Raw genomic sequence first — 24,015 nt, 5'->3', positions numbered from 1 at the left:
TCATAGAGACATGCCAAGATAAAAGGAGGCTACGCGTTTTGGAGGTTCCCTTCTGCTAGCGCACAGCAGTTCTCAAACTTGAAACGCATCAGGATCTCTTGGAGTGCTGGCTAAAACACAGATTGCTGGGCCCTGCCCAGAGTTTCTGGTTCACTTGGTCCTGGACGAGGCGTCAGTTTTGCGTCTCTAACCAGTTCCCTGCTGCAGCTGATGTTGCTGGTCCAGGGACCCCACTCTGAGAACTATAGCTCTAGGACAATGTCAAGTATTCACTTAAAAATGGGGAGGAAATAGAGCAAGGGAAAGTAGCTTTTAAAATCTTTTTAAGAGGCTTTTAAAATGGTTTTGTTTTGTTTTTTTAAAAGATTTTATTTATTTAACAGAGAGAGAGACACACAGTGAGAGAGGGAACACAAGCAGGGGGAGTGGGAGAGAGATAAGCAGGCCTCCCGCCGAGCAGGGAGCCCGATGCGGGGCTCGATCCCAGGACCCTGGGATCATGACCTGAGCCGAAGGCAGATGCCCAACGACTGAGCCACCCAGGCGCCCCTAAAATGGTTTTTATATTGAGTCAATTTAAGGACTTTTCATTTATTCTTCTTCTGAAAACCGGGAAGAATCTGAAACTACTGCCCAGCAGATATTATACCATGGAAACCAGGAGTGAGGAAAGCCTTCTGATCATGAACTATTTAGCCAACAGGAATTGACCTTAAAAAAACAATCTATTAATGCCAAAATAATAACACAGGTTTTAAAAGTAGCTTTTGAAATGTGCTCATAGGCTGACACTTACACACATGAAAAGGAAATCGACATGCTTTTTAAAACGAGTCATTTCCATGAAAGATACCTGGCTCAGGGGAATTACTGATTTTACTGTTTTGGCATTTTACTGGGTGTTTCACAGACTGTGAGGGAGGGGACAAAAAGACAAATGACATAAAACTCTGTATGCCACCGTGACAAATGTCAGTGAGGCTGAGGGGGGTTGGGGGGGTGGTGCTGGGTGGTTGCTGGAAGGCAGCCTGGTGAGCCCTCAAACAGTTACCATCAGGGCAAGTAATATAGTTTCCATCTCCTGCCTGTCCTAGACAGGCAAGGGGAGACCGACTCCACTAGCCCCTCTGTAACTTTGGAGCATCCCCCCCTCACATTCCAGGGCAACATCTTGTAATTCTTGGATTCCTTTTCCTAGATCAAATAAAGAAAAAAGCTACATACGCATCTCTGGAGGAAAATGTCTGTATTAAAAGCCAAAAAAACCACATTAGTACAAGAAACGCCCACCAGGCCACGTCACTGGATAGATCGACTTGGAAAAAGGTTCATAAAGTTCATTTTTAGCGGTAACAACATGTGGGTGTGAAATCCTTCCCATGCCCCCTCCCCTCTTAAATAAATTAAAAAACAACTAACTTCAAATACTATGTCTGGATACAAAGAGCTTCTCTTACTACAGCAATAGCAATTTGATTTTTTTTTTTTTACTAAAACTTTCATTTAAAACAGTTATTAAATATATAAAACAAATACACAGGATTTGGTCATTTTCTGCCATGAATGTAGGGCACGTGGGTGCGGGGAGGGAGGAGGGCAGGGGGATACAATAGAGGGGAAAGGGCCCCGTTTCCCTCCTCTCTGTCTTCCTAGCTGCGGATCCCACCCTGCTGGCGCAAGGACTGCCACCTGCCTTCCGGAACGACGCGCGGCACGCAGGTCGCTGGGCAAAGCCGCTGGGGCCCCTCCGGCGGCCCCCTCCCCGGAGGAAGAACTAACGGTCACCACAGCACGAAGCACACCGGCCGAGTCTCCCGGCGGGAAAGGCACCCGAGAGCGCGGCCACAGGGCGGACGCGGGAGGAGCGGGCCGGGTCACTTGGCCGCCGCCCCCGAGGTGACGGCCGCGGCGGCGGCGGCGGCGGCCGCGGCGGCGGCGGCGGCGGCGGCGGTGGTCCCCGCGGGCACGGCGGCGGGCACGGCGGCGGGGGCGGCGGCGGCGGCGGCGCTGGCGGTGGTCCGGCGCTGCTCCATGCCGTTGGGCAGGAAGCCGGCGATGATGGGCACCGGCCAGATGAGGGCGGCCACGCTCCACACGACGATGACCAGGGTCATGAAGCAGGCGACCAGCGTGGACTCGATGGGCTTGCGGTTCAGCCGCCAGCCCGGCTCGCCCTGCAGCTCCTCCAGGCTGAAGTCCAGGCAGCAGAAGTGCAGCGGCTCGCCCTGCAGCCACAGTGGCCCGGGGGGCTCGGCTGCGGGGTAGGCGGGCAGCGCGGTGGGCGCCCCGGAGGCGGCGGCGGCGGCGGGCCGGAGGCGGCCGGGGCGGCGGCCGCGCACCCAGCCGCAGCCCACGCAGAGGCGCAGGTCCTGCTGCGCGCCGCCGGCCGCCAGCCCCAGGTGCTCGATGAGCAGCGGCGGCCCGACGCGGTGGAAGGCGGCGGCGAAGAAGGCGCGGCCGTGCGCGTTGGTGGAGAAGAGCAGCAGGTCGCACTGGAGGCCCCGCGGGCGGCCCCAGCGCACGAGCAGCGAGCTCAGCATCTGCCGCTGCACGCTGATGTTGCACGCCGCCGCCGCCTCCTCCGGGCCCGGGCGCTCGGGGGGCCCGGGCGCCGCCGAGGCCAGCAGCCGCGGGGCGGCGGGCTCGCCCGCGGACGACGCGTTGACGGAGGCGTTGAGGGGCGCCCCGCCGAGGCCCGGCGCGTCCGCCGCCCCGCCGCGGGCCGGCGGCAGCGGGCAGGCGGCGGCCAGCAGCGCGGCGAGCGGGAGCAGCATGGCCTGCGGCGGGCGCCTACGCGCGCGGGGCGGGCGGCGGCTGCATGGCGCACGGGCGACGGGCGACGGGCTGGCGAGCGGACGGCGGGGCCACGGGAGCGGGCGGCCGGGCCGAGTGGGGGCGCGCCCGGCACCTGGCAGCCCGCGGGGGCGGCGCGGAGGCGGCGGCGGCGGCGGCGGCGGCGGCTCGCCCGGCACGGGGATCCCTCCCGGCCCGGCTGCGTCTGGGGTTCCCCGCCGCCCCCGGCGCACGGGCCCTCGGACGGCCGAGCTGCTCTGCAGGGCCCGGCGCTCGCCCGGAGCAGGATTCCCCGGCTCGGCTCCGCCTCCCGCGCGCCCCGCCCCACCCCGCCCCGCCCCCCGCCCCCCGCCCGCCCGGCTGCGAGACTCGGGGGAGGGCGGGCTTCCACGCGCCGGGCCGGGCGGGACGCGCGCGGGGTGCGGGGCTGGGATCCTGCGGCGGGCGCGAGGCCGGGCCCGGGGCGGAGCGGGGGGTCGCAGGAGCGGCGGGGCGGGGCGGGGAGGGTGGGGGGTTGGCCCGGCCGGGGGAGCCGGCCCAGGCGTCCGACTCCGCGGGGGCGGAGGCGCCGTGGGAGAACTGCGTCCTGGGAGGGAGACCATCCCCGTGTCACGCGGGAGGGGTGAGCTTGCGAGGTCTCGCCTTAGTGCTCACCGGGACCCCTCTCGTTTTACAGGAGGGGAAACTGAGGCCGAGGGAAGGCACCCCAAGGCCCCCGTACAAGCCAGAACCAGGACTCCGGGCCACTAGGCTTTCTACCTTTCCACGGTAGAAATCTCCCATCTCAAATCTGCAGGGTTTATTTTTTAATACACCTCCGACACAGGAGAGCCACTTGGTATTCCTCCCAGGGCAAGCGGCACTCTGAGGAAAATGCCAAGAACTCTACGGAGCTTTGGGTGGAGATGGGCTGGTGGGGCTGGTGGGAACGGGAGCCTCCAGAGGGGTCCCGATGGGAAGTTTCACTCCCAGGAAACCGCTCCTCCGGAGCTTTTGTCTATAGAAGCCGTGTCAAGGGCTTCATCCCCGTTAGGAGAGCAGGTTGGGGGAGGTCTGTCAGGAATAAGGAACCACGATCGGATTTATATTTTAAAAACACTTTCCTAGTAATTTGGCCTCTTACACTTGGGGCGGGGGGAGGTCAGCGAGCCCCCCCTAAGACCTGCAAGAAGCAGCCGACAAAATGGCCCTCACAGAGGTAAGTTTCCCGATCCGAGCTACCCTGCTAGGCATTATGGCTGATAACGTTTCTGGAAGCTTTGTCCATTATTTCTAACAATGAGTAAAACCAGGGGGAGAAAGATGTGAACACAGCCTCAAAATATCCCAACATACCTGGCCGCTTTCGAGCTGGGCAAGTCATTATTCTGACTTGGCCTTGGTTTCCCCATCTGAACAGTGGGGGTCAGTGGTACCTGTCTAGGAGGGGTGCTATGATAAATGCGCCCAACCCAGTGTGTGTGTGTCTGTCTGTCCACAGAAGTGCTCACGTGGTGGTGGCTGCTATGATGTGCTTACTACGGGTCCTGCCAGAAGTGGCTGTCTGGAATGGTCCTTGCTTTCTATAGAAATGGTTAGTTTCCCAGAGGGGATGGGACTTCCCTTTTGTTTACGCCTTTTCTGCTGGGAAGTGGTGCTCTCAGAAAGAACAATGTGCCTTTTCATGCTTTTATTAAACACGACTCTTCCTTCAAGCCTTGCGTGTCAGGAGCAGAATCTGTTGACGGCAAGTAGAGGGACTGAGCAGTGTGGCTAGTGATCAGCCCAAGAACGGCAGGTCATCTAAGGGCTGAGTGAGGCCCAGCCTTCAAGGGGTGCATTCCAAGCCTGGCCACTGTGTACAGCATGGGTGACACTCTCTAGGGTTTCAGCCACGGATGGGGGCTTCCTGGCTTTGTCTGGGCAGCAGGGAAGGCAGCAAGAGAGGGAGCAGACAAAGATCTATTGGGGGGGGGCGCCAAGTAGTTTGCTGCAAAGTTGTACCACCATAGCCCCGTGTCCTGGCAACCCGCCTTCTGCCCACTTTTCCAGCACGTGCCACGGACTCTGAAACCTCACCCTCGTTCAGAGGGACAATTAAGCATGTGTTTTCTAGATTGATTTGCTGTCTTTTTGGACAATTGGAATTTGGGAAGAAAAGATAAAAATTAAGTTATTTTCCGTCCTGTTTGCTGCTGGGTTACCAGCAACAAGAAAAGTACCTAGCGCAGGGGAGAGGCTCAGAACTAGGGGCATCTAAGCGTACGGAGGCTGGGCTCCTCCTTTTAACAGAAGTTAAGAGAGTATATGGTGCAAGTCTGTTTTATCTTGAGAAAAATTTTCAGTTGAGCTTCTTTATAAAGATGCCTGTTTTGGGGTGCCTGGCTGGCTCAGTCGGTTAAGTGTCTGACTCTTGATTTCAGCTCAGGTCATGATCTCGGGGTCGTCAGATCGAGCCCCGAGTCAGGCCCCACACGCAGTGCGTCTCCCTCTGCTCTTCCGTCCCCTCCCCCCCCACGCACTCTCTCTTTCTCAAATAAATAAATAAAATATTTTTCTAAAAAAGATGCATGTTTTATAAACACATATGAACATGTTATAACATATAAAATATGGCTTATGTTCTGTGCCATACTCTTTTCCATATTTGAAATTCGCTCAGTTGATTTGTTCTTAATTTCTCTGAAGTTTCCATCCTTGAATACTTGTTTTCTAAGAGGTGAAAATTGTTTTGGAAACTGAGTCCAAAGTGCTGTCTTTTTTTTTTTTTTTTTTAAGATTCCATTTATTTATTTGACAGAGAAAGACACAGTGAGAGGGAACACAAGCAGGGGGAGTGGGAGAGGGAGAAGCAGGCTTCCCGCGGAGCAGGGAGCCTGATGCGGGGGCTCGATCCCAGGACCCTGGGATCATGACCCGAGCCGAAGATAGTTGCTTAATGACTGAGCCACCCAGGCAACCCCCAAAGTGCTGTCTTAGACACGCAATGATCTCCTTCCCCCAGTCCTTCAGTTCAGTTGACAAAATCCTGCTGTGATCATTCAGGATAAACAACATAGGATGCTGAAGTCTGGGATAATTTTTTTTTTAACAGAGGGATACGTTGTTGGACTTACCTAATTCATGATCAGCTATACAGTATTTTTATATGAGATAATATGGGTTTGTACCATATATGATAATATGGGTTTGTAACATATATAAACAGTAATATGGGTTTGCAACATTAAATAAGGAAAAATTTCATCTGTATGTTTTATTATCCTCAGAATAATAAAAGAGTTACGTATCTAAAAACATTAAAAACATCTATCATATGTTATAAACTTATTCATATATTACATTATAACCACGATATATGAAGGTTGGAAAACGGGAAACAATGATACTCCCAGTTACCTGCTCTCTTTAATATTCTGTGTCTGTGTCATCCTTTTTTCCATTTTGCATATTCTCTAAAATGTGCAGCTATTACTTCTGGGGAAAAATAAAGATAATTATACTAAAGTCTCACCCCCTTTTGCAACCGTTACTGCTTTGCACTCTTCCCTTCAGCCTCTGGCAGCGGACCCGGAGGGTCAGCCAGGGGCATGGGGTGCGCAACACGCCGTTGCTGACTGAGCAAGCTGGCTGGTTAAGAGTGCTGCCTGAGCTACAGGCAGAGACCTGCTCCGGTGCTGTGTGTGGTCCCCCCCAACCGCCCTCGGATCCATCTCCTACCACTTTCCCTTCCCCTTGCCGGCTCTGTTCCAGGCACACTGGCTTCCTTGCTGTTCTTGGAACACGCGGAGCAAACTCCCCTTTTGAGCCAAACTCAAGGCCTTTGCCCCTGCTGTTTCCTCTGCCCCGGACACTGTTCTTTCTGACATTTCCTTTGTTTGCTCCCGTGTCTCCCTCAGCTCTCTGCTGCAAAGGCAGCTCCCCAGGGAGGCCCTTCCTGACCACTCGTGTAAAACAGTACCCATCGCCCCTGTCCCCATCACTACCTTCCCGTGCGCTGTTCCGCACATCTTCCTAGTACTCACAGTCTGCTGACGCGCTGTCCATCTTTCTTCTTTGTTTAATGTCTCTTTATTGGGATGCCTGCCTCCCCCAAAGCAGGGCTTTATCTATTTTGTTCCGTGGAACGGTATGTGGTGCATAGTAGATGCTCAGTAATAGTTGGCGAATGAGTGAATTCAAAAGACTGTGGGTCTGGCCAGCAGGCTGTGGGTGGGGTTTAGGGCGTTGAGATGGACAGAGCCACACCGATGCCCCAGCGACAAGGACTGCTATGTCCCTACCAGCCTGCACACCTGCCCCTGCACAGGGCTGAGGCCCCACCGGGGAACCACCTGCCTGGGCGGAGTCTGGTGTGGAAGGCTGAACCGATCTCACAAGCCCTGCTGCTGGGCACAAGCCGAGGGGCACTTACTTGCCAGTGCAAACCGAATTACTAGCAACATTCCAGATGAGCCCAGCTCTTCCTTCTATGGATGTGAGGGAGAAAGGCAAATGAGGCTCCTTCCCTTTCCCCCAGTCCTGTGATTTTTATAAGACAAATGGAAGACTTTCAGACATCTCTGTTTTGTTCCTAAAATCCAGAGAGCGAGTTTTTCTACATGGACTGTATTGGTAGAAAACAAGCATCGAGGACTTCAAAGAAAATAATTAGCAATGGTGCATGCAGAGGGCACAGGATGGTTAAGGATCTCATCTGCGAACACTGGAGAATGAACATTCTCTTCATTTCCGACGCCCCTCCCCGGCGTCAGCTAATTTTTCCCGCATACTACCTATGAAGTAAGACTTAACAAAAAGATCTCTTTGGGTTATTTGAATTCCTTTCATCCCATGGCCTCAGAGTGCTGCAGGTACAGTAACTCGTGAGTCCTCTCCTATTATGTGGGTGGAATTAAGATATTGTTCCCACACATTCTGGACTGAGAAATAAGCAAGAACCACAAAAGAATTGTAAAAATAGGACAGAGAAGAGAAAGGCTTGGAAACAAGTGGCTCAGCCACATCAGAGTCACTGGTGAAGGTCGGTGTCTGTCAGGGGCCGGGGTGGGGAGGGCCGCACAAGGGAATGGTGGAAGAATACTATTCATGCCTGTGTCCCTGAGAAATCCCATTCCTCGGATGGGACACTCGAGGACCGGTCGCAGGGGCAGCTGAAGCCCCAGTGTTCGCAGATAAGATCCTTAACCATCCTGTGCCCTCTGCTTGCATGAGGCTTCGTGATCTTTCTGGGTGCCTCAGCCAGATCTCCAGCGCGTGGACATTTAATCTTCCTGACTGCTGTGGTCAGCAGGGAGATCTGTCTCCACAGAAGCCCAGCAACAATTACAGCCCGTGCAATTCATTTGGCAATTAATCCCAGGCTGTCCGGGGACAAGGCTGCTGTTGTCGGCTTCAAGCTGTTAGTTGGTGCATTCTTTGTTTGCTTGTGGGCACCCCGGGCTCAGGGTGGGCAGGGCCACTGCTGGCATTTTTTTTTTTTTAAGATTTTATTTATTTATGCGGCGCCTGGGTGGCTCAGTTGTTAAGCGTCTGCCTTCCGCTCAGGTCATGATCTCAGGGTACTGGGATCGAGCCCCGCATCGGGCTCCCTGCTCGGCGGGGAGCCTGCTTCTCCCTCCCCCACTCCCCCTGCTTGTGTTCCCTCTCTCCCTGTCTCTCTCTCTGTTGAATAAATAAATAAAATCTTAAAAAAAAAAGATTTTATTTATTTATTTGACACAAATTGAGAGAGAGAGAGAGAGAGACAGAGACAAGTGGGGGAAACCGCAGAGGAAGAAGGAGAAGCAGACTCCCCGCCGAGCAGGGAGCCCAATGTGGGGCTCGATACCAGGACCTTGGGAGCATGACCTGAGCCGAAGGCAGATAGACACTCCACCGACTGAGCCACCCAGGCACCCGTGGTATTTCTTTTCTATCCAGAGACCCGAGCATCATGCTGGGTTTCTGGGAAGATTTCAGCAAGGACTTGTGGAGGGAAGAGGGGGCCTTCTGCTATGGAAAGATGGAGTGTCTAAAAGAGACCCAGGAGGATGAAAATGGTGCTCGTGTGGTACGTGCGTGAAAGGATTTGAAGGGGGAAAGGAGTGCCTGCTGAGTGCTCGAGCACCTCTTCTGGGCTTGGCCTGACATTGGCACCTTCACCAGATGACAGTTGTCCCCTAACAGACACTGTGTGCCAGGCGCTGTGTCGAGCACTTGAAATTCATCCTCACCACAGTCCCCTGAGGAAGAGATTACTATGGCCATTTTACAGATGAGGTAAACTGAGTCTCCAAGGGATTCAGTCACTTCTACAGAGTCACACAGTGGTGGAATAAGATTCGAACTTTGTCTGACCATCTCATTCTTTTTTTTTTTTTCTTAAGTAAACTCGACACCTAATGTGTGGCTTGAACTCATGACCCCGAGATCAAGAGTCACATGCTCTACCGACTGAGCCAGCCAGGCACCCCTCATTCTTAATCACAGCCCTGCTCAATGGCCCCCGCCGTCACCAACAACCTTGTGAGTTGGAGGGTATCGTTCTGTTTTACTGATGAGGAAGCAGGTGCGGAGTGGCTGGGCCGCTAGCAAAGCCAGCTCATCTGCATCTCTTCAGCCTTCCAAGTACATCTACCCTGCATTCAGTCCCAACTCATAAATCCCACTGACACTGAAAATGCTAGAGGCTGTTTCTTCAATCCAGTGCATCCTTAATGATGAAGCTCTGGATTCCGGTTCTCCAAATGCATTGCTCAGCCTCCAGGGTCACCAGGGTGCCTGGTACAGAGCAGGTGCCATGAACCTGGGGTTCAGCAGGGACCGCTTGGCTGGGCAGACATCCAGCCTGGGGCTCCTGAGGTTACCCGAGAGCCTCTGGGTTTGACATTGATGGATTTTTAAATAATGTATTTATCAATGACTCAGAGAGATATTCAAGAGAAAGATAAAGAAGACTGGGGATATCGACAAAACCACACTGATGGGGACAGCAGAGTAGTTTCTGTGAAACACGTCCAGGGTCAGCATCTGTCAGACCAACCTGACACGATTTTCAGAAAACATTTTTTGGTAATAAAAGTAATTTTTTTTTGGTGGGGGGTGGGAAAAGACAACCCCTAAAGCAAGTGATATTTTGTGGTTCTCTTATCCACCTTCTGAAAAATCAGAATGCCATTTAGCAGTTCGAATTGTAAATTCTGAGGATTTCAGTATGGAAAACCTGGGGGACAGAGCTGGGTCATCAGAGCAAAGGCGACGGGATGTTCCCCATCAGCCACTAACGAGCATCACACAAATTTACTTCATGCTGCTTCTAAACACCACCAGACACGCTCTTCAAATAAAATAATTGGTGTTCCATTTCCCGAGGAAGGGAGGAGATGGAGGAAGCGGGAGCCCATTTTTGAGAGAGCCAGGCACATTGGAACACATTTATCAAGGACTCGCATGCCTTCTAACCACACACATCCCACTCGGCTCACACGTGCTTGGGGACATCTGTCATTTGCCTGGGTACACTCAGGCAGGTGTCTTGCCTGGCATTCCCTTCGCGTTAAGGTGGCCTATCTTCTTGGTCTATCCGTTCTTTTTCTACTAATGTCTCCAGGTTTTCTATTTGAGAGAGCTGTGGCTACGAACACGGCTTTGGGAGCCGCATAGACCTGGATTGGATGCACTACTTGGCACTGCTGTGTCTCAGTTTTCTTGTCTGTGAAATGGGCCTAATTGTGCTACTGTGCAGGTTAAAGGAAGTCATTGTTGTAGAACAATTAGTTCAGGGCCTGTGCGGGATAAGTATGTTTCTGGTTTACTTCCAGAAACGTGGGAATGGGGCTCCTCCTCTGCTCTTCCACTACTATGAAAATTGGTATATTTGCGCCTGCAAGGATTCATCACTGTGCGTGGGAAATACAGAGAGAGGGTCAGGTCCTGATTGAAAAGAAGGCGAACTTCTGTCTACACGGACCCATCCCTAGCAATCAAGCAAACCTGCAATCCCATGGCCATGAGGATTGGAAAGCATCCCGGAGGCCATCCAGTCCAAATTCATCATAGATGGGGAAACTGAGGCCAGAGAGGAGTGCTGGCCTTGCACAAACTGATTGGCTGCAAAACCAGGGCTGGAAGCCAAGCCTCTTGGCCGACTGGGCCTCAGATGTGGCACCTCTTTCTCGAAGTCTGGTCCTTTGCAATTCTTTAACAGTCACACTTTAAAAATGAGGGCCGGTTGCAAAGTGAGAGCAGAAAGACTTTCTAATTTACTTAGCGAAGAGGAGGAAAATGATGGGCTTGATAATTGCTAGAGTCGCACTTCTAACTCTATTTACAGGGCAGAGGATTGATTGCAGGGGCTGAGAGTGTCGGCTCGCTCGGCAGGCTTCCGTGCTGATGCAATTAAGCCTTGCTCCTTCCAGCTCTGCCTAGGACCTGGGACAGGCCCCATGAGACCCAGGTGTGAGCTGGAAGCCCAGGCTGGACCTACTCCAGCCTGGAGTCCTGAAGAAGTCCATGGGCGTAGGCAAGAACTTGGAGCCCGTGGTCCAAGTAAAGCCAGTGGGGACCATTGGGTCATGCTTTCTGGTACCTAGGCTGCTGGCCACACTCCTGCAGTCTCCCCACATGGTATTAGAACCCCCATGTCACTACCTGCCTAAAGTTGGGTGGCCCCCGAGACCCCCAGAGCTGGCTGTGCTCTCTCCTTACCACCCAGACTGGCCCCCTGGATGGCAATCGCCATCTTGATTGTGTCTGGGTTTGCTCTGTGCTTTGCACCTCGGTGATGTGGGCTGTGAACCTCTCCACGGAAAACCCCAGCACTACCCTGGAGCCGGGCCTCTTTTCCCAGCCCTGTCCACCCTAGCCAAGCATGGCTCAGCCCCTCTGGTTTTGTTGCTTATGAGAGCAAAAAATTGGAAACCAAACCAGTTGTCCCCAAATAAGGGGATGGTTATGGAAATGCAGAAATGTTGACCACTATGAAAGACTGTGCGGCCATGACAATTCTTTCTACAGAGTCTCTGCTTAGCATGGTGTCAAGGCTGAACTGAGCACCTCTCACGGTGTCCAAGGTGTTTAGAACCCCCAAGCGCTTATGGTCGTTTGTATGATTGTTACCAACGCTTTGTGCAGTTTGGGGGGAGGTTGCATTGCATAGGGCTTGGTGATTCCGTGGACAGTCCCTCAATATACTCCCCGTTATGGGGGGTCTCACTCTCGCCTCTTCCCACGTGGCACCCAGACCACTGTCTTCACTCTCTTCCCCTCTAGATGTCCTCAGGGAACCTCAAAATCCCTTCCCTTCCGTCATGAAGAGCAATCCCGTTCTTTCCCAGCTCCTCCCCTCGCCCGCCAGTTCATCCTGGGACTCCCCTGACTAGAGCCATGCAGGTAACCAGACCCGTTCCTTTTTGTAAGGCAGCTGAGCCCTGGTTTTTGCCACTGGATCGTGTCCTTGAGCTTCCCTACCTCCACCACAAATGGCTTCCCAGATCTTAACTGAACCAGAATCCCCTGGAAGGCCCCACCCTAGCACTTCTGATTCAGCAAGGCGGGGGTGGGACCTGACAATCTGCATCTCTAACAAGGTCCCAGGTGATTTCTGGATGATGCTGATGCCAATGGTCTGGGAGCGCACTCAGAACCGCTAGCTTGGGCCATTTCAGAATTTCCTCTGAACACATGAAAGACCCTTCCTGAGAGGAATTTTGGTGAAAAGTGTTTTCAGCATCTTTTTTTTTTTCTTTTTTAAGATTTTATTTATTTGACAGACACAGCGAGAGAGGGAACACAAGCAGGGGGAGTGGGAGAGGGGGAAGCAGGCTTCCCGCCGAGCAGGGAGCCCGATGCGGGGCTCGATCCCAGGACCCTGAGACCATGACCTGAGCCGAAGGCAGACGCTTAACGACTGAGCCACCCAGGCGCCCTGTTTTCAGCATCTTGTCACACATTCTATCGTTGTTGGAGGTAGAAAAAGTTACATAAAAATGTTTATGCCCGGGGCATCGGCTTCCCAGGTTCTCCAGAGAAGCAGAGAAGGGGATCCTAGACCACCCATCAGCTGGGTTTGCTGAACTCAAGATGGGCGCCTGTGGCTTGCGCAGATGATTTCCAGCAACTAACCAGGGCAGCTCCCACGGTTTCAGGCCAGAGGAGGTGCCAGCACTGGGAGCTGCACTGGGGGCAGGGCTGAGCCAACAGGGGCTGGAGTGCAGGGCCCCAGAAGCCAGATCAAGGATCATCAACACACTGGCAACTGTAATCAGATACCACTGTGCCAAGGGCATGTCAGAGATGGCCAAGGGCACGGCTGACCTAGCTGTCCCTGCCCCAGGGCCCTCGCTTTCTGTCGGGGGTGGGGGAGGCCAAGCCAACATGTGCAAATATGAAGACCTCAGACTAATGGTGGTCATTGGTGGGAAAACCACAGCGGTGGAGAAGCTTCAGGGGACCTGGTTCTAGTCCCAGCCCTGACATTCCCTGATGAGGCTTTGATCTTGAGCACGTCCAGGCACCTTCCTGAGTCCTGTGGTGTCTCATTGGAAAAACAAGGGGCCGGCACCCGAACATGTCCTCTGCTCCATAAAACTCCATGGCCAAATGGGTCTTTAGGGCCTGGCATGCCAGTTCTCCATTAGGCTTGTGTTCTTTTTTGGGGTGGGGACAGAAGGCCAGCTTGGACGTTGTGAGGACTTGGGCCAGTCAGGACGCATTGTGCTTTGCAGCCTCCTTGGGTTGTGAGAGGTGGTCAGACTGTGAGAGACCCAATGTCCCTGTCCCAAGTGGAAGCAGGATGTTGGGGAGCACAGGTGTGGAGATAGTTGGCATACTTGACTTCCAGATGTCGAGGGTGCCCTGTACAGCTGGACCTCATTTGGCCCCAGCAGCTGTATAGGAGATCTGAAGGCACAGGGAGAAAAAGCATCAATCAACAGCTCTGGCTCGCACTCTCTGGACTTGGACCTGACTGCTTAAAATGGGTGTGGATTGTGAAGAGAAGGGGGAGGGGATGGAGGACAAGATAGGAGCCTGCGTGCAGGAGCAGGGCTCCTGGAGTCAGCCGTGGGACTTGGCCTTGCCCGCTGAGGTACTGGAGGGGTTGGGGGTCATTCATGTAGTTTCCCCACATTCTATAGTCAGATTGGTCCCAGGACTTCCATTGTCTCACCTGCCAACGGGAACTCCTGGCGGCCGCACCAGCCTCAGGCAGGGCCCCTTCTCAGGCCAGAGAGGGCCACCCCTATGACTTTGGGGCAGCCCCAGACTCGGGGTTTTTCCCCTTTCTCCCTTGCTCTGTCTCTCCTTCAGGAGCCTTGGGATTCTCCTGGCCCCAGCTAGCTGAGCGCTTCACACCCCATTGAAAAGTCACTGCAATAATTACCAGATCATTAACAGGGGATTTTGAAAAGGCACTTCAAAGCATCTCTCCCAGAATTGCTAAGACAGGTGTAAAAGTCTATCTGGGCAGAGAGCAGCCAGTTTAAAAGGATGTTGGGGACCGAAGGGTAGGTGTTAATTAAACTGGGCTGAGCGGCAAGGAGAGGGTAACCTTCCCATCTGAGCACTGTAACAACCAGGTGGTGGTGAGGGGGCCACAAAGGTTTGGACAAAACCCAAAACGTCCAGACTTCGTTGCTCCTCTTGTACTTTATTAAAGAATTTGACCAAGGGGCGCCTGGGTGGCTCAGATGGTTAAGCGTCTGCCTTCGGCTCAGGTCATGATCCCAGGGTCCTGGGATCGAGCCCCGCATCTGGCTCCTGGCTCAGCGGGGAGCCTGCTTCTCCCTCTCCCTCTGCCTCTCTCCCTGCTCATGCTCTCTCTCTCTGTGTATCTCTGTGTCTCAAATGAATAAATAAAGTCTTAAAAAAAAAAAAGAATTTGACCAAAATCCGAGCTTTTCTTTAGAATGCGTGCTACCTGTGTTGGGAAGGTTCATAGATCATAAACAAAAATAAACCTTCCTGCGCCACAGGCTTCATGATTAATTTTACTAATTAAGGTTAATGAACATCAAATGCCTAAGTGGCTGGGGGTAGGGTGCGGAGATCCGCCCTCCTTGTGTCAAAAGCCCTACGGGAAGGAAGGGAACAAATAAATGGTTAGGAATACCCACCTAAGCTACTCTACTGAAAGCTTAACCCCGCTCTTGCATCATGACAAACCCGAAGATGATTTGGGTGGGTATACAGCCCTTCCCCACCTGGGAACCTTGTTTTCAGAGATCCTTGCCCCCCTTACAACTGATCTCTGGTCAGCAGTACGCTCAAGTGCAGAGCTTAATGGTCTAAGTCAGGGAGTTTCATTTCCGGCTGCCTACCGGAATCCGATGGTGACACAGATGTCACTCACCCAAGGCATATGGAACCAGAATTTCCGGGGCCGAAGACCCGGCATCTGTATTTTTAAGCAGCTGATCAAGGTGATGGCTGCACAAGGTTTTGAGTTCCGGTGTTTGGGAGCTACAGGAACCAAAAATACTTTCTGTGATTTTTTTTTTCTTTTTTGTATATTCCAGGCTACTTCAGAGCACAACAGTTTCAAAACGTCGCCTCGGGGTCTTCAGCAACCTTAGCTCCTTGAGAGGACTGATTGGCAAGACACGTTTCCTAGATGCCAGACAGGAAATGGAAGCCAAGCACAGGAGTGTTTGGGCTCGCGGTGACCATCTTCAGCGTCACGCGAGCATCTGTCTGGCACCTTGCAGGCTGGTGAGGCGAGTGTGAAGCAGCGCGCACTTCATGGGGTTTCATATCTGGAGTGTAGCAAATGCTACCTAGGACGCCGTGCTATCTGGGTATGACTTGCTAAGATGTCATTGTGTCCATTTGTCCATGAGACATCCCCCCACCCCCGCCCTGTGCTGTAAAGGTGCTGGTCCCCCCCATGCCCACCCCCAGATTCTCTGCCTGGATCCTGGACAGTGGGTCACGTGGCCTCAGGCTGCCGTTGGCTGCAATCCCGGTGGGAAAGGGAGGTATGGGGGTGGGGGTCCTAGAGGGGAGGAGGGTGTCGGGAGGGGCTGGGTGGCCCCAGAGGGGATGAATGAAAGTGTTGGGTAGGGTGCAGAGCTAGGGAGGAAGGTGTCACCAGCTACATGAGAATCAATAGCTTGGAGACCCTCTGTCACTCACAGATCAACCTGCCCGCCCCCCCTCCAAATGCTTCCATGTGTTGGTATCAACTTGTCATTTTGGATTTTATTAAAATCACCTCAAAAACCTGTCCCTGTATCATAGGCAATCTGATGTCTCTGCCATGTCTCTAGGCATTCTGGGGGCTCTTAATTTCTCCTGCCTGCCTGTGGCCCTGATTCCTGTTGGATTCCCGGTCTCTGTTCTGTGCTATTGTTTTTCCTGCAAGATATCACCCCACCTCACTCTGCCCTGATCCCTTCTTATTCCAAAGAGCCATTGGCTCAAAGCTGGGGCGGAGCTGACTCCCAGACCCAGTTCAGCAGAGCCCAGACACATTGAAAGGACCCCTTTGCCTTCAGCCTGGTCTGGATCCTTTATACACACGCTGCTCCTCCTGCTATGAAAACAAAACATGCATCATCTTCCCAGCCCGTTTCCCTCTCATCTCTCATCTCCTCCCCCCTCCGAGGCCTCTGATGCCCCCACTTGCCAGGGCAACACTGTGGGCATGGAAGGGAGAAGGGAAAGATCAGGGGAGGGAAAAAGAACAACTCCCCTGCAAATCTCCAGGATCTGGCTTCAGCATTAAATTCAAATGGCCAGAGATTGGATTCTGCAGGCATAAGCCACTTACATGCAAATTTTGGCAAATCATATGCAAATATCACATGTGACTCTGCCCTGGATTGCATCTGCTTAGAGCAGGCAAGTAGAGCTTATTGGTGAAGTGCGTTCAAGATGCGGGGACACAGGAACAAGAGAGGAGAATGGGGGATTCTTCAACTCCAACTGCATGCCGGCAACTTTTACGTATGTCATTTGCTCAACCAGCACTTCTTGAGTGGCTGATGTGTGTCTGGCATGGTGATGGAGGCAGTGAGATCAACAGGAAGCAGTGCGCCCCCCTCCCAGATCTTCTAGATAAGTCAGGACCCAAACAAGTACGATGAGGGGGTTTGCAATGGGAAGGCCATGCTTTGGAAAGACAGTGCTGGTCACGTGTGCAGGATGCTGTGGGGACACAGGGCAGGCCATCTCATCAGCGCAGGGCATCTGGAAACCTCCTGGAAGTGGTGATGCCTGAGCTGAGCTTTGAGGGATTAAATGGAGATACTAAGTGAATGAGGGTTTTGTATTTAGGGCCACGGGTGCAGCTGGTGGATGAGTGTGGCACTGGGAGGGGTGCATGAGGCAGGGGAGTGAGAAGAGGGGGGCTGGTGAGATTCAGGAGCTGGATCATCAAGGGTTTCAGCCCTGAGCTAAGAAGGTGGAGGTCTAGCCTGAAAAATGAGGGTGTAAGCAGGAGAATAATGAGAAAAGGAGGTGTTTCAGGAAAGCTTGTGGACTGCAGCGTGGGGCGAGGGCCGGAGCCGGTCCAGGTGGGGCAAAGAGGCTGGTTGTGAGGGCTTAGACTGGGCCGTGGTGGGAGAGACCAGGAGGTGGACATTCTCAGGAAAATGATGTAGGGGCCCAAAGGAGTAGGATTCTGTGATCAGTCAGTCGTGGAGGGTGATGGTAGGAGAGGGATCCTGGATGATTAGCAGGTCTGAGCCTTGGGTGATAAACCTAGGACCGTGGGAGAAGCAGGTGGAGGACAGTTCTATCTTGGACATGTTTGGCTTGAGGAGCTGCAGGGGACTCAAAGAGTCATATCCAAGATGCAGGATGCCTCTCACTGTGTTGGGTCAGGTTCTCCAGAAGCAGGTGTTTCATCTGAGTGTAAGAATTGCATTACGGAAGAGCTCCCAGGAGAAACTGGTAGAGGCGTGGGTGGGGGGGTGGGGGGGTGTCCGGGAAGGGGACAAGGGCTAATGTCACACAGACACATCCAGATGACAACTGCTTCGCTTCCACCAATGAACTATTTTCATTCCTAGTTTGCAGGTGGGAACGCTCAGGTGCAGAGAGACTCCTGGCCAGGGCCAGGGTGCTAATATATTAGCAAAGAAACTAGGATTACCAGGTCCATCTGCCTCCAGACCCCATCCCTAGACATCATGATCCGCTGCCCCAGGCCTTCCAGGGGAGGGAGCATCCCGGCAAATGCTGCAACTGTCTTGGAAAATTTGTGGGGTGAAGTCAAGGATAATATTTTAGGTTTGTTAGGGGGTCACTTAATTTCCTTTGGCAAGAACATGGGAAGAGCCAGAGCCCAGACTCTGTGCAGGACAGACTGTCCTGGCCTCCCAGCTGCCCCAGTCAATGGGAGACAGAGGCTGGGTTCTGACAGTCCTGTTGCTAGTGGTTCCTGCAAGGGTAGTTTTGCAAACAATGCTGAGAAGCTGATTGTGGCAATAAATTACCATGTTAAAAGGAATTATTTTTATCATGGTGTTCTGGGGCCCTGAAGAATGCAGCAAACAAAGACAGGTTGAGTGGACTATTCTGTTTGTGTGGGCCTAGGGTGGAGGCCCAGATGCAGGTGTGTGTGTGTGTGTGTGTGTGTGTGTGTTCACATTCTTGCCTGCTCCTCAGCTTGAAATGCATTATGCAGGCGCTGGGCCCTTCTACCCTGGGGGGTTTCACAGTAGTCTGAGATGCCCTCTTCCCCAGAGACCTGCCTGCCCAGGACACAGCAAGAGGAACACTCCTTAGGGGATGATGTCTGAAGAGCCTATGGTTGAGGCTCTTAACTCTAGGGAACAAACTGAGGGTTGCTGGAGGGGAGGGGGTGGGGGATGGGGTAACTGGGGGATGGGCATTAATGAGCACGCTTGATGAAATGAGCACTGGGTGTTGTAGGCAACTGATGAATCACTGAATTCTACCCCTGCAACTAATAATACAGGATACTGTATGTTAACTAAATTGAATTTAAATTAAAAAAAAAAATCTTAAAAACAACAACAACAACAAGAGCCTATGGTTGGTCTTGATCCGAGAGCTACCTGACAAGAAGTCTGTGACCTTCCCCGGCCATCTTCCTTTGGAAAGACTGGCCAGGAAAGGCCCTTTCAAATGTCCAGCTGAGGTAGAGGTGGGAGCCTCTGCCTAGTTTGAGGAGAACACATCACAGAATACTCTGATTTACACGCTGTTCAATGTGTCAACTTTTGGTTAAAGCTAACATACTCAGAGCTGAGCAGGCCCATGCAACAGCACTCAGGGAAAGAAAACAGAACATGACCAGCTCCCCCAGGAGCTCCCTCCTGCCTGCTTCCCGTCACTGCACAACCAGCCTGAGCTCCTCCTGACTTCCAACAGCAAAGATCAGCTTGGCCTGCCCTTGTGCATGATATAAAGGAATCACACAGGTACGTTCTGAAAGGAAGATTATAAACTTGAGTCCTGTCAAGTAAATGATAGGCTTCGGTCAGGGTTACTTGTAATTTAAAGGAAACTTTAAAGTCTTTTTGTAATTGGATTAATTGTCCTTGGACCTGAGCCTTGTGCACACTAAGGTTTCATAACACTGAACATGTCATTCGGGATTAGAGATTCATTTAGGGTCCTGGAAAATGGCCCATGTTGCAGACAGAGCCTAGCAAGGAATCACCAACTGAGTTTTTATGAAACAGGACCATCTTGCGTTGCCTTCGGCCTTAGATTATTGATTCTCAACCTTGGCTGCGCATGGAAACCCCCTGGAGAGCTTTAAAAAATATTGATGCTGGGGGGTCTCTCCCCAGAGGTTCTGATGGTTCAACTTAGATAATTTTGGGCTTTTCTATTCTCAGAGTTGACCTGTAGGGTGGGAAAGAAAACACCTGTTCTGACACTTGTTAAAGATGGAAAGGCAGACTTAATTCAGTGGGACCACTGCAACGGGGTCTTGCAGTAGGGTAGAGAGACGGGGCTCAAGTCTGAATACAGTCAGGAAAAGTGGGGACTTACAGCCAAGGAGCAGGGTGGAAAGGGTCAGGAGTTGGAAAATTACTAAAAGTGTAGGGTAATTCCTTGCTCAACTGACCTAAGACGATTCTTGCTGAAGGCAGGTCCGGGTGATCAGACACTACCTTATTAGACAAGGAATTGGATCAAGGTTAGAGGGTGATCAGAAGTTGAGGATGGGGGAGTCTAGCTAAACTATCTTCATAGCATTCTTTTTAATGCTTGGGCCATGCAAAGGTAGACACAGAAGTCCAAAAGTTGAGGCCTCAATGGAAAGAAGATTCACAGGAGCCTGACTATAGTTTGGTCAAGGACACTTTTTTAGTCAAGGGTATGGATCTGGGTAGAGAAGGTTCTGGGTGACTCCAGGGAGGAAGCATATGATGCATTTGCTACCAAGATGTTGAGTTCAGTGCAGACCCAGAGAAGAGGTCACTTCTCTACTCTCCTCCAGTGACAGCCCAGGCCCCTCTAGACTGAGATTTTTGTGATGACGATGGGTGGGGGGAGGAAGAGGAGGGTGAAAATCATGTGGCCTGGGAAACGTTGCTTAGTATCTCTGAGGCTGTTTTTGCATCTATAAAATGGGAGATAATATTAATAGTGCCGAACCCACAGGTTTCCTGGAAGCACTAAACAAGGAAAGGCATGTAAGCCATTTAGCATGGCGATGGGAACATTGTGATTGTTCAATCAAATGTCATCATTGTTAAAAAACGAAAAACAAAAAAAAGCAACCCAACCAAGTAAATTTGTTGATCTAATCTGCTTTGTTATTTATTTATTTATTTTTAAACTTTTTTTTTTTTTAAAGATTTTATTTATTTGACAGAGAGAGATACAGCGAGAGAGGGAACACAAGCAGGGGGAGTGGCAGAGGGAGAAGCAGGCTTCCTGCTAAGCAGGGAGCCCGATGTGGGGCTCGATCCCAGGACCCCGGGATCATGACCTGAGCCTAAGGCAGACGCTTAACGACTGAGCCACCCAGGCGCCCCCTAATCTGCTTTATTAAACGATTCATGATCCAGACAGCAGCTCAGCTAGCAAGTAGAGGGGAGCACCAGGAAAGGCAAGGATTTTAAAGGCAGAGAGAAAGCATTACAAAAAGGAATTTATTAGCAAGGGCTGCATTGTTTAGGCAAGACCACCCTCCTAAGGGGGTAGCGGGTCTTTCGGAGGATTGCCTGCAAGAAATTCCAGTGTGTCTGGGTAAGGGTTACATTCCGGAGGGGGTTGAAACTGCAGTTAAGCTAGGTGTTAAATCTTGGTTTAGTGACGTTGGGCTTCAGCTTAATTAGCTCCATTATGGCCCCGTGGTTTTCTTTTTAACACCATCTTTATCCCCAATTATTGAAATCTGCCTCAGAGAGAGTATTTGTGACTTTTATAATTTTCAATTAAAATGTGCCCATCTGAGCTTGGCCAGAGAAGAACAGTGACATCACCTAATATTCTCTGGGCCAGATGGGCCTCTCTTTTCTGGAAACTAGTCCAGAACCTTCAGGGACCACAACCATGAAAACAAATCCCTGGGGCAAATAGTCTTAAAGGTGCAACCACCCCAAAAAGGAGGTCTAGGCCTGCTTAAAAACACAGGGTGAAAGAAGAGGTGTGTCTGATGGCTCATTCCAGCCTGCGTAAGGCGTGCAAATTGGAGACAGATGAATTTTTCTCAAGAAAAACTTAGTAATTCTCTTCTGAGAACACTGAAAATGTAATGGATTCAAGCCAGAATTCAGAATTTTGTAAAATCTCAAGAAGAAGGAAAAAACTTTCCTAGGGCTGAAAATGTAAAGAGGCACAGCTCCAAGGACTCTGTTGTCTTGGATTTTGATGAAATCCGGGTAAGGTGGACCCAGGGTGGAGATAGTCTAATAGGGAGCTCAAGGTCATCTACTCACATTCCATTCCAGTGGAGTGAAGGGGAAATTTAAACCCAGCCAAAGGGCAGGCTTTGGGCTAATGAATGTCCAATCCCAGCTGGGTGACGTCCCCAGATGGTTTCCTCTGGGCCTGTCATTGTTCATTCCTTGGCTTTTACATTCTGCAGAACTTGAAAAGAATATTTATTTCCTTCTGATAGTCAAGAGCATTCTGTATGTAACATCCAGGGCGATACTGTCTCCATTTACTATACGTATTGTAGAAGATATATTCATAGTGACCTTCTTGCCTTTTAACAAAAGTTTATTTTTTTTCTCAGTATCTACCTCTGCCTCATATGACTCAGAAGAAGAGTCTTACTCCTATCTCCAGCTTCCAGGATAGATCCTGATTTGATAACCCGTATCCTTCCCAATGATTGCTTAGTTAATGACCCGTGCCTCAATTTTAGCCGATGAGAAGGGAGAGGAAGTTTGCTGGGTGTCCCCAGGAGACTTTGTTTTGTTCCTGAGTTGACTTGGAAATTTCTGTGTCTGAAAATGACTCTGGCCACTGCTGCTGTGATCTTGCTCCTAACCCAATAATGAAACCCCTTAAGACCACAGAGTGCAGTGATGGAAAGGACCTGGATCCTGAGTGACACGGCGGAGTTTCTGAGTATGCGGACTGGCGCCCGACCTCTGGACCTCCAGTTATGTGAAGGAATGATTTTCTGTGTTGCTTAGCGTTTCCTGTTACTTGCAGCCCAAAGCATCCTAAATGCCGGATGAGGGGGACTCAGACGCTTGGGACTCAGAGGTTAAGTGAATTGCTTGTGGTCACCCAGCTATTAAGTAGTAAAAGACCAGACTGAAACCTACATTTCCCTACTCCTTATCCAGCTTTCTGCTTTCCTCCATCCCAAAGTGGCGATTTCACTCTTAGGAAATTAATCATAGGGTGTCCTGACATTGAATTGAATGCCCACATCTCATTAGGCCTTAGGGAGGTTAATAAAACAATGGCCAGCTATGGGCCCTGGCCTGTAGCAGACAGAGCTGTCCTTCCTCGCTGAAACCAAGCATGAGCCCCATGCGGAGAGATGTGGAGGTCTTGCCTGTCTCTCTGATTTCCCTCCCTCTGCCATCTTTGCTGAAATGTCCGCCCCATAACTTTTCTCAGCCCAGGCATCATATATTCTGATTTCCAGTTGCTCTAATCCATGCAGAATTGACCCACCTTTGCTTCAGACATCATGGTGGCATGTACATGCTCTTATCTTATCCCCAAGGTGCCTAACTGCACAATGATTTTACACATCTGTTGTGTCACGTGCTTTCATCTACAAGAATAGTGACTTAAATAGTTAGGGAATTAGTTTCCCTACTTAATGAGAAGTTTCGTGGTTGGCAATTCCAGGGCTAGTTTAGCCCTTCCGTCCTGCATCAAGGATCCAGGCCCTTTCCTTCCTTGTACGTTCCTTACCATGCTTTGTATATTGGGCACGATTCTTTCCACCATCAAAAATGGCTGCCATGGCCCCAGATGCCATGTCATCACACAGTGAGGTACAGAAATAGGAAAAGAAAGGGGACAGAAATCCTCACACCTTTTCAGAGAAGACAATCTCTTCTCAAAGTTGCCTGAGAATTTGCCTGAGGCCACAGAGCTGGTGCTATAGGGGAGTGGAGATTTAAATGTGACTCTGGACTGTCCAATAGAAATATAATGCAAACTACATACACAGTTTGAATGTAGCTACGTTTAAAAAGTAAAAAACAGGGCGCCTGGGTGGCTCAGATGGTTAAGCGTCTGCCTTCGGCTTAGGTCATGATCTCAGGGTCCTGGGATCAAGTCCCGCATCGGGCTCCCTGCTCCTTGGGGGCCTGCTTCTCCCTCTGCCTCTCTCTCTCTCTGTCTCTCATGAATAAATAAATAAAATCTTTAAAAAAAAAAAGTAAAAAACAGGTGATATTAATATACTTTATCTAACCCATGTATCCAAAAGATTATTTCAACATGCCGTCAATCTATGAATTACTTTTTTTTTTTTAAAGATTCTTTTTTTTTTTTTAAAGCAATCTCTATATCCAATGTGGGGCTCGAACTTACAAACCCAAGATCAAGAGTTGCACACTCTACCCACTGAGCCAGTCAGACGCCCCTCAATCTACGGATTATTAATGAGATCTTTTACATTTTTTAATACTAAGTCTTTGAAATCCAGGGCGACCTTTATACTTACACATTGAGTATATCTCAATTCAATCACTATATTTTCATTGGAAATACTTGATCTGCATTTGTAGTTATAAAATTTATATTGAAAAACATAGATATACATACCCAAGTTGTTCCAAATAGACTAAAAGTTTCCCAATAGCTGAATCAAGTAGCAGTTTTCACATTTACAATTAAATGGATCAAGTTCAA

At 51.0% G+C, this 24,015-nt stretch overlaps 1 protein-coding gene across 1 annotated transcript; it reads right to left on the bottom strand.

Moving 5' to 3' along the window:
* Nucleotides 1–1,231: 1,231 nt before the first annotated feature.
* TMEM158 (transmembrane protein 158) lies at nucleotides 1,232–3,031 on the bottom strand. Its single transcript, XM_045863825.2, has one exon. It carries the CDS (start codon nucleotides 2,772–2,774, stop codon nucleotides 1,875–1,877), a length of 900 nt encoding a protein of 299 aa, XP_045719781.1. The 5' UTR covers nucleotides 2,775–3,031; the 3' UTR covers nucleotides 1,232–1,874.
* Between the last annotated feature and the right edge of the window lie 20,984 nt (nucleotides 3,032–24,015).

This window comes from Mirounga angustirostris, unplaced genomic scaffold (genome assembly GCF_029215605.1).
Source record: "Mirounga angustirostris isolate CCGP_5_RB_7025 unplaced genomic scaffold, mMirAng1.0.hap1 SCAF_1, whole genome shotgun sequence".
Classification (NCBI taxonomy): domain Eukaryota; kingdom Metazoa; phylum Chordata; class Mammalia; order Carnivora; family Phocidae; genus Mirounga; species Mirounga angustirostris.
Note: the sequence above shows the minus strand (reverse complement) of the source record. Positions and strands in the feature narration are given on the sequence as shown.

What these genes read in the sequence shown, in the direction of transcription:
- TMEM158 (XM_045863825.2), bottom strand. Translation starts at nt 2,774, where the DNA reads ATGCTGCTCCCGCTCGCCGCGCTGCTGGCCGCCGCCTGCCCGCTGCCG.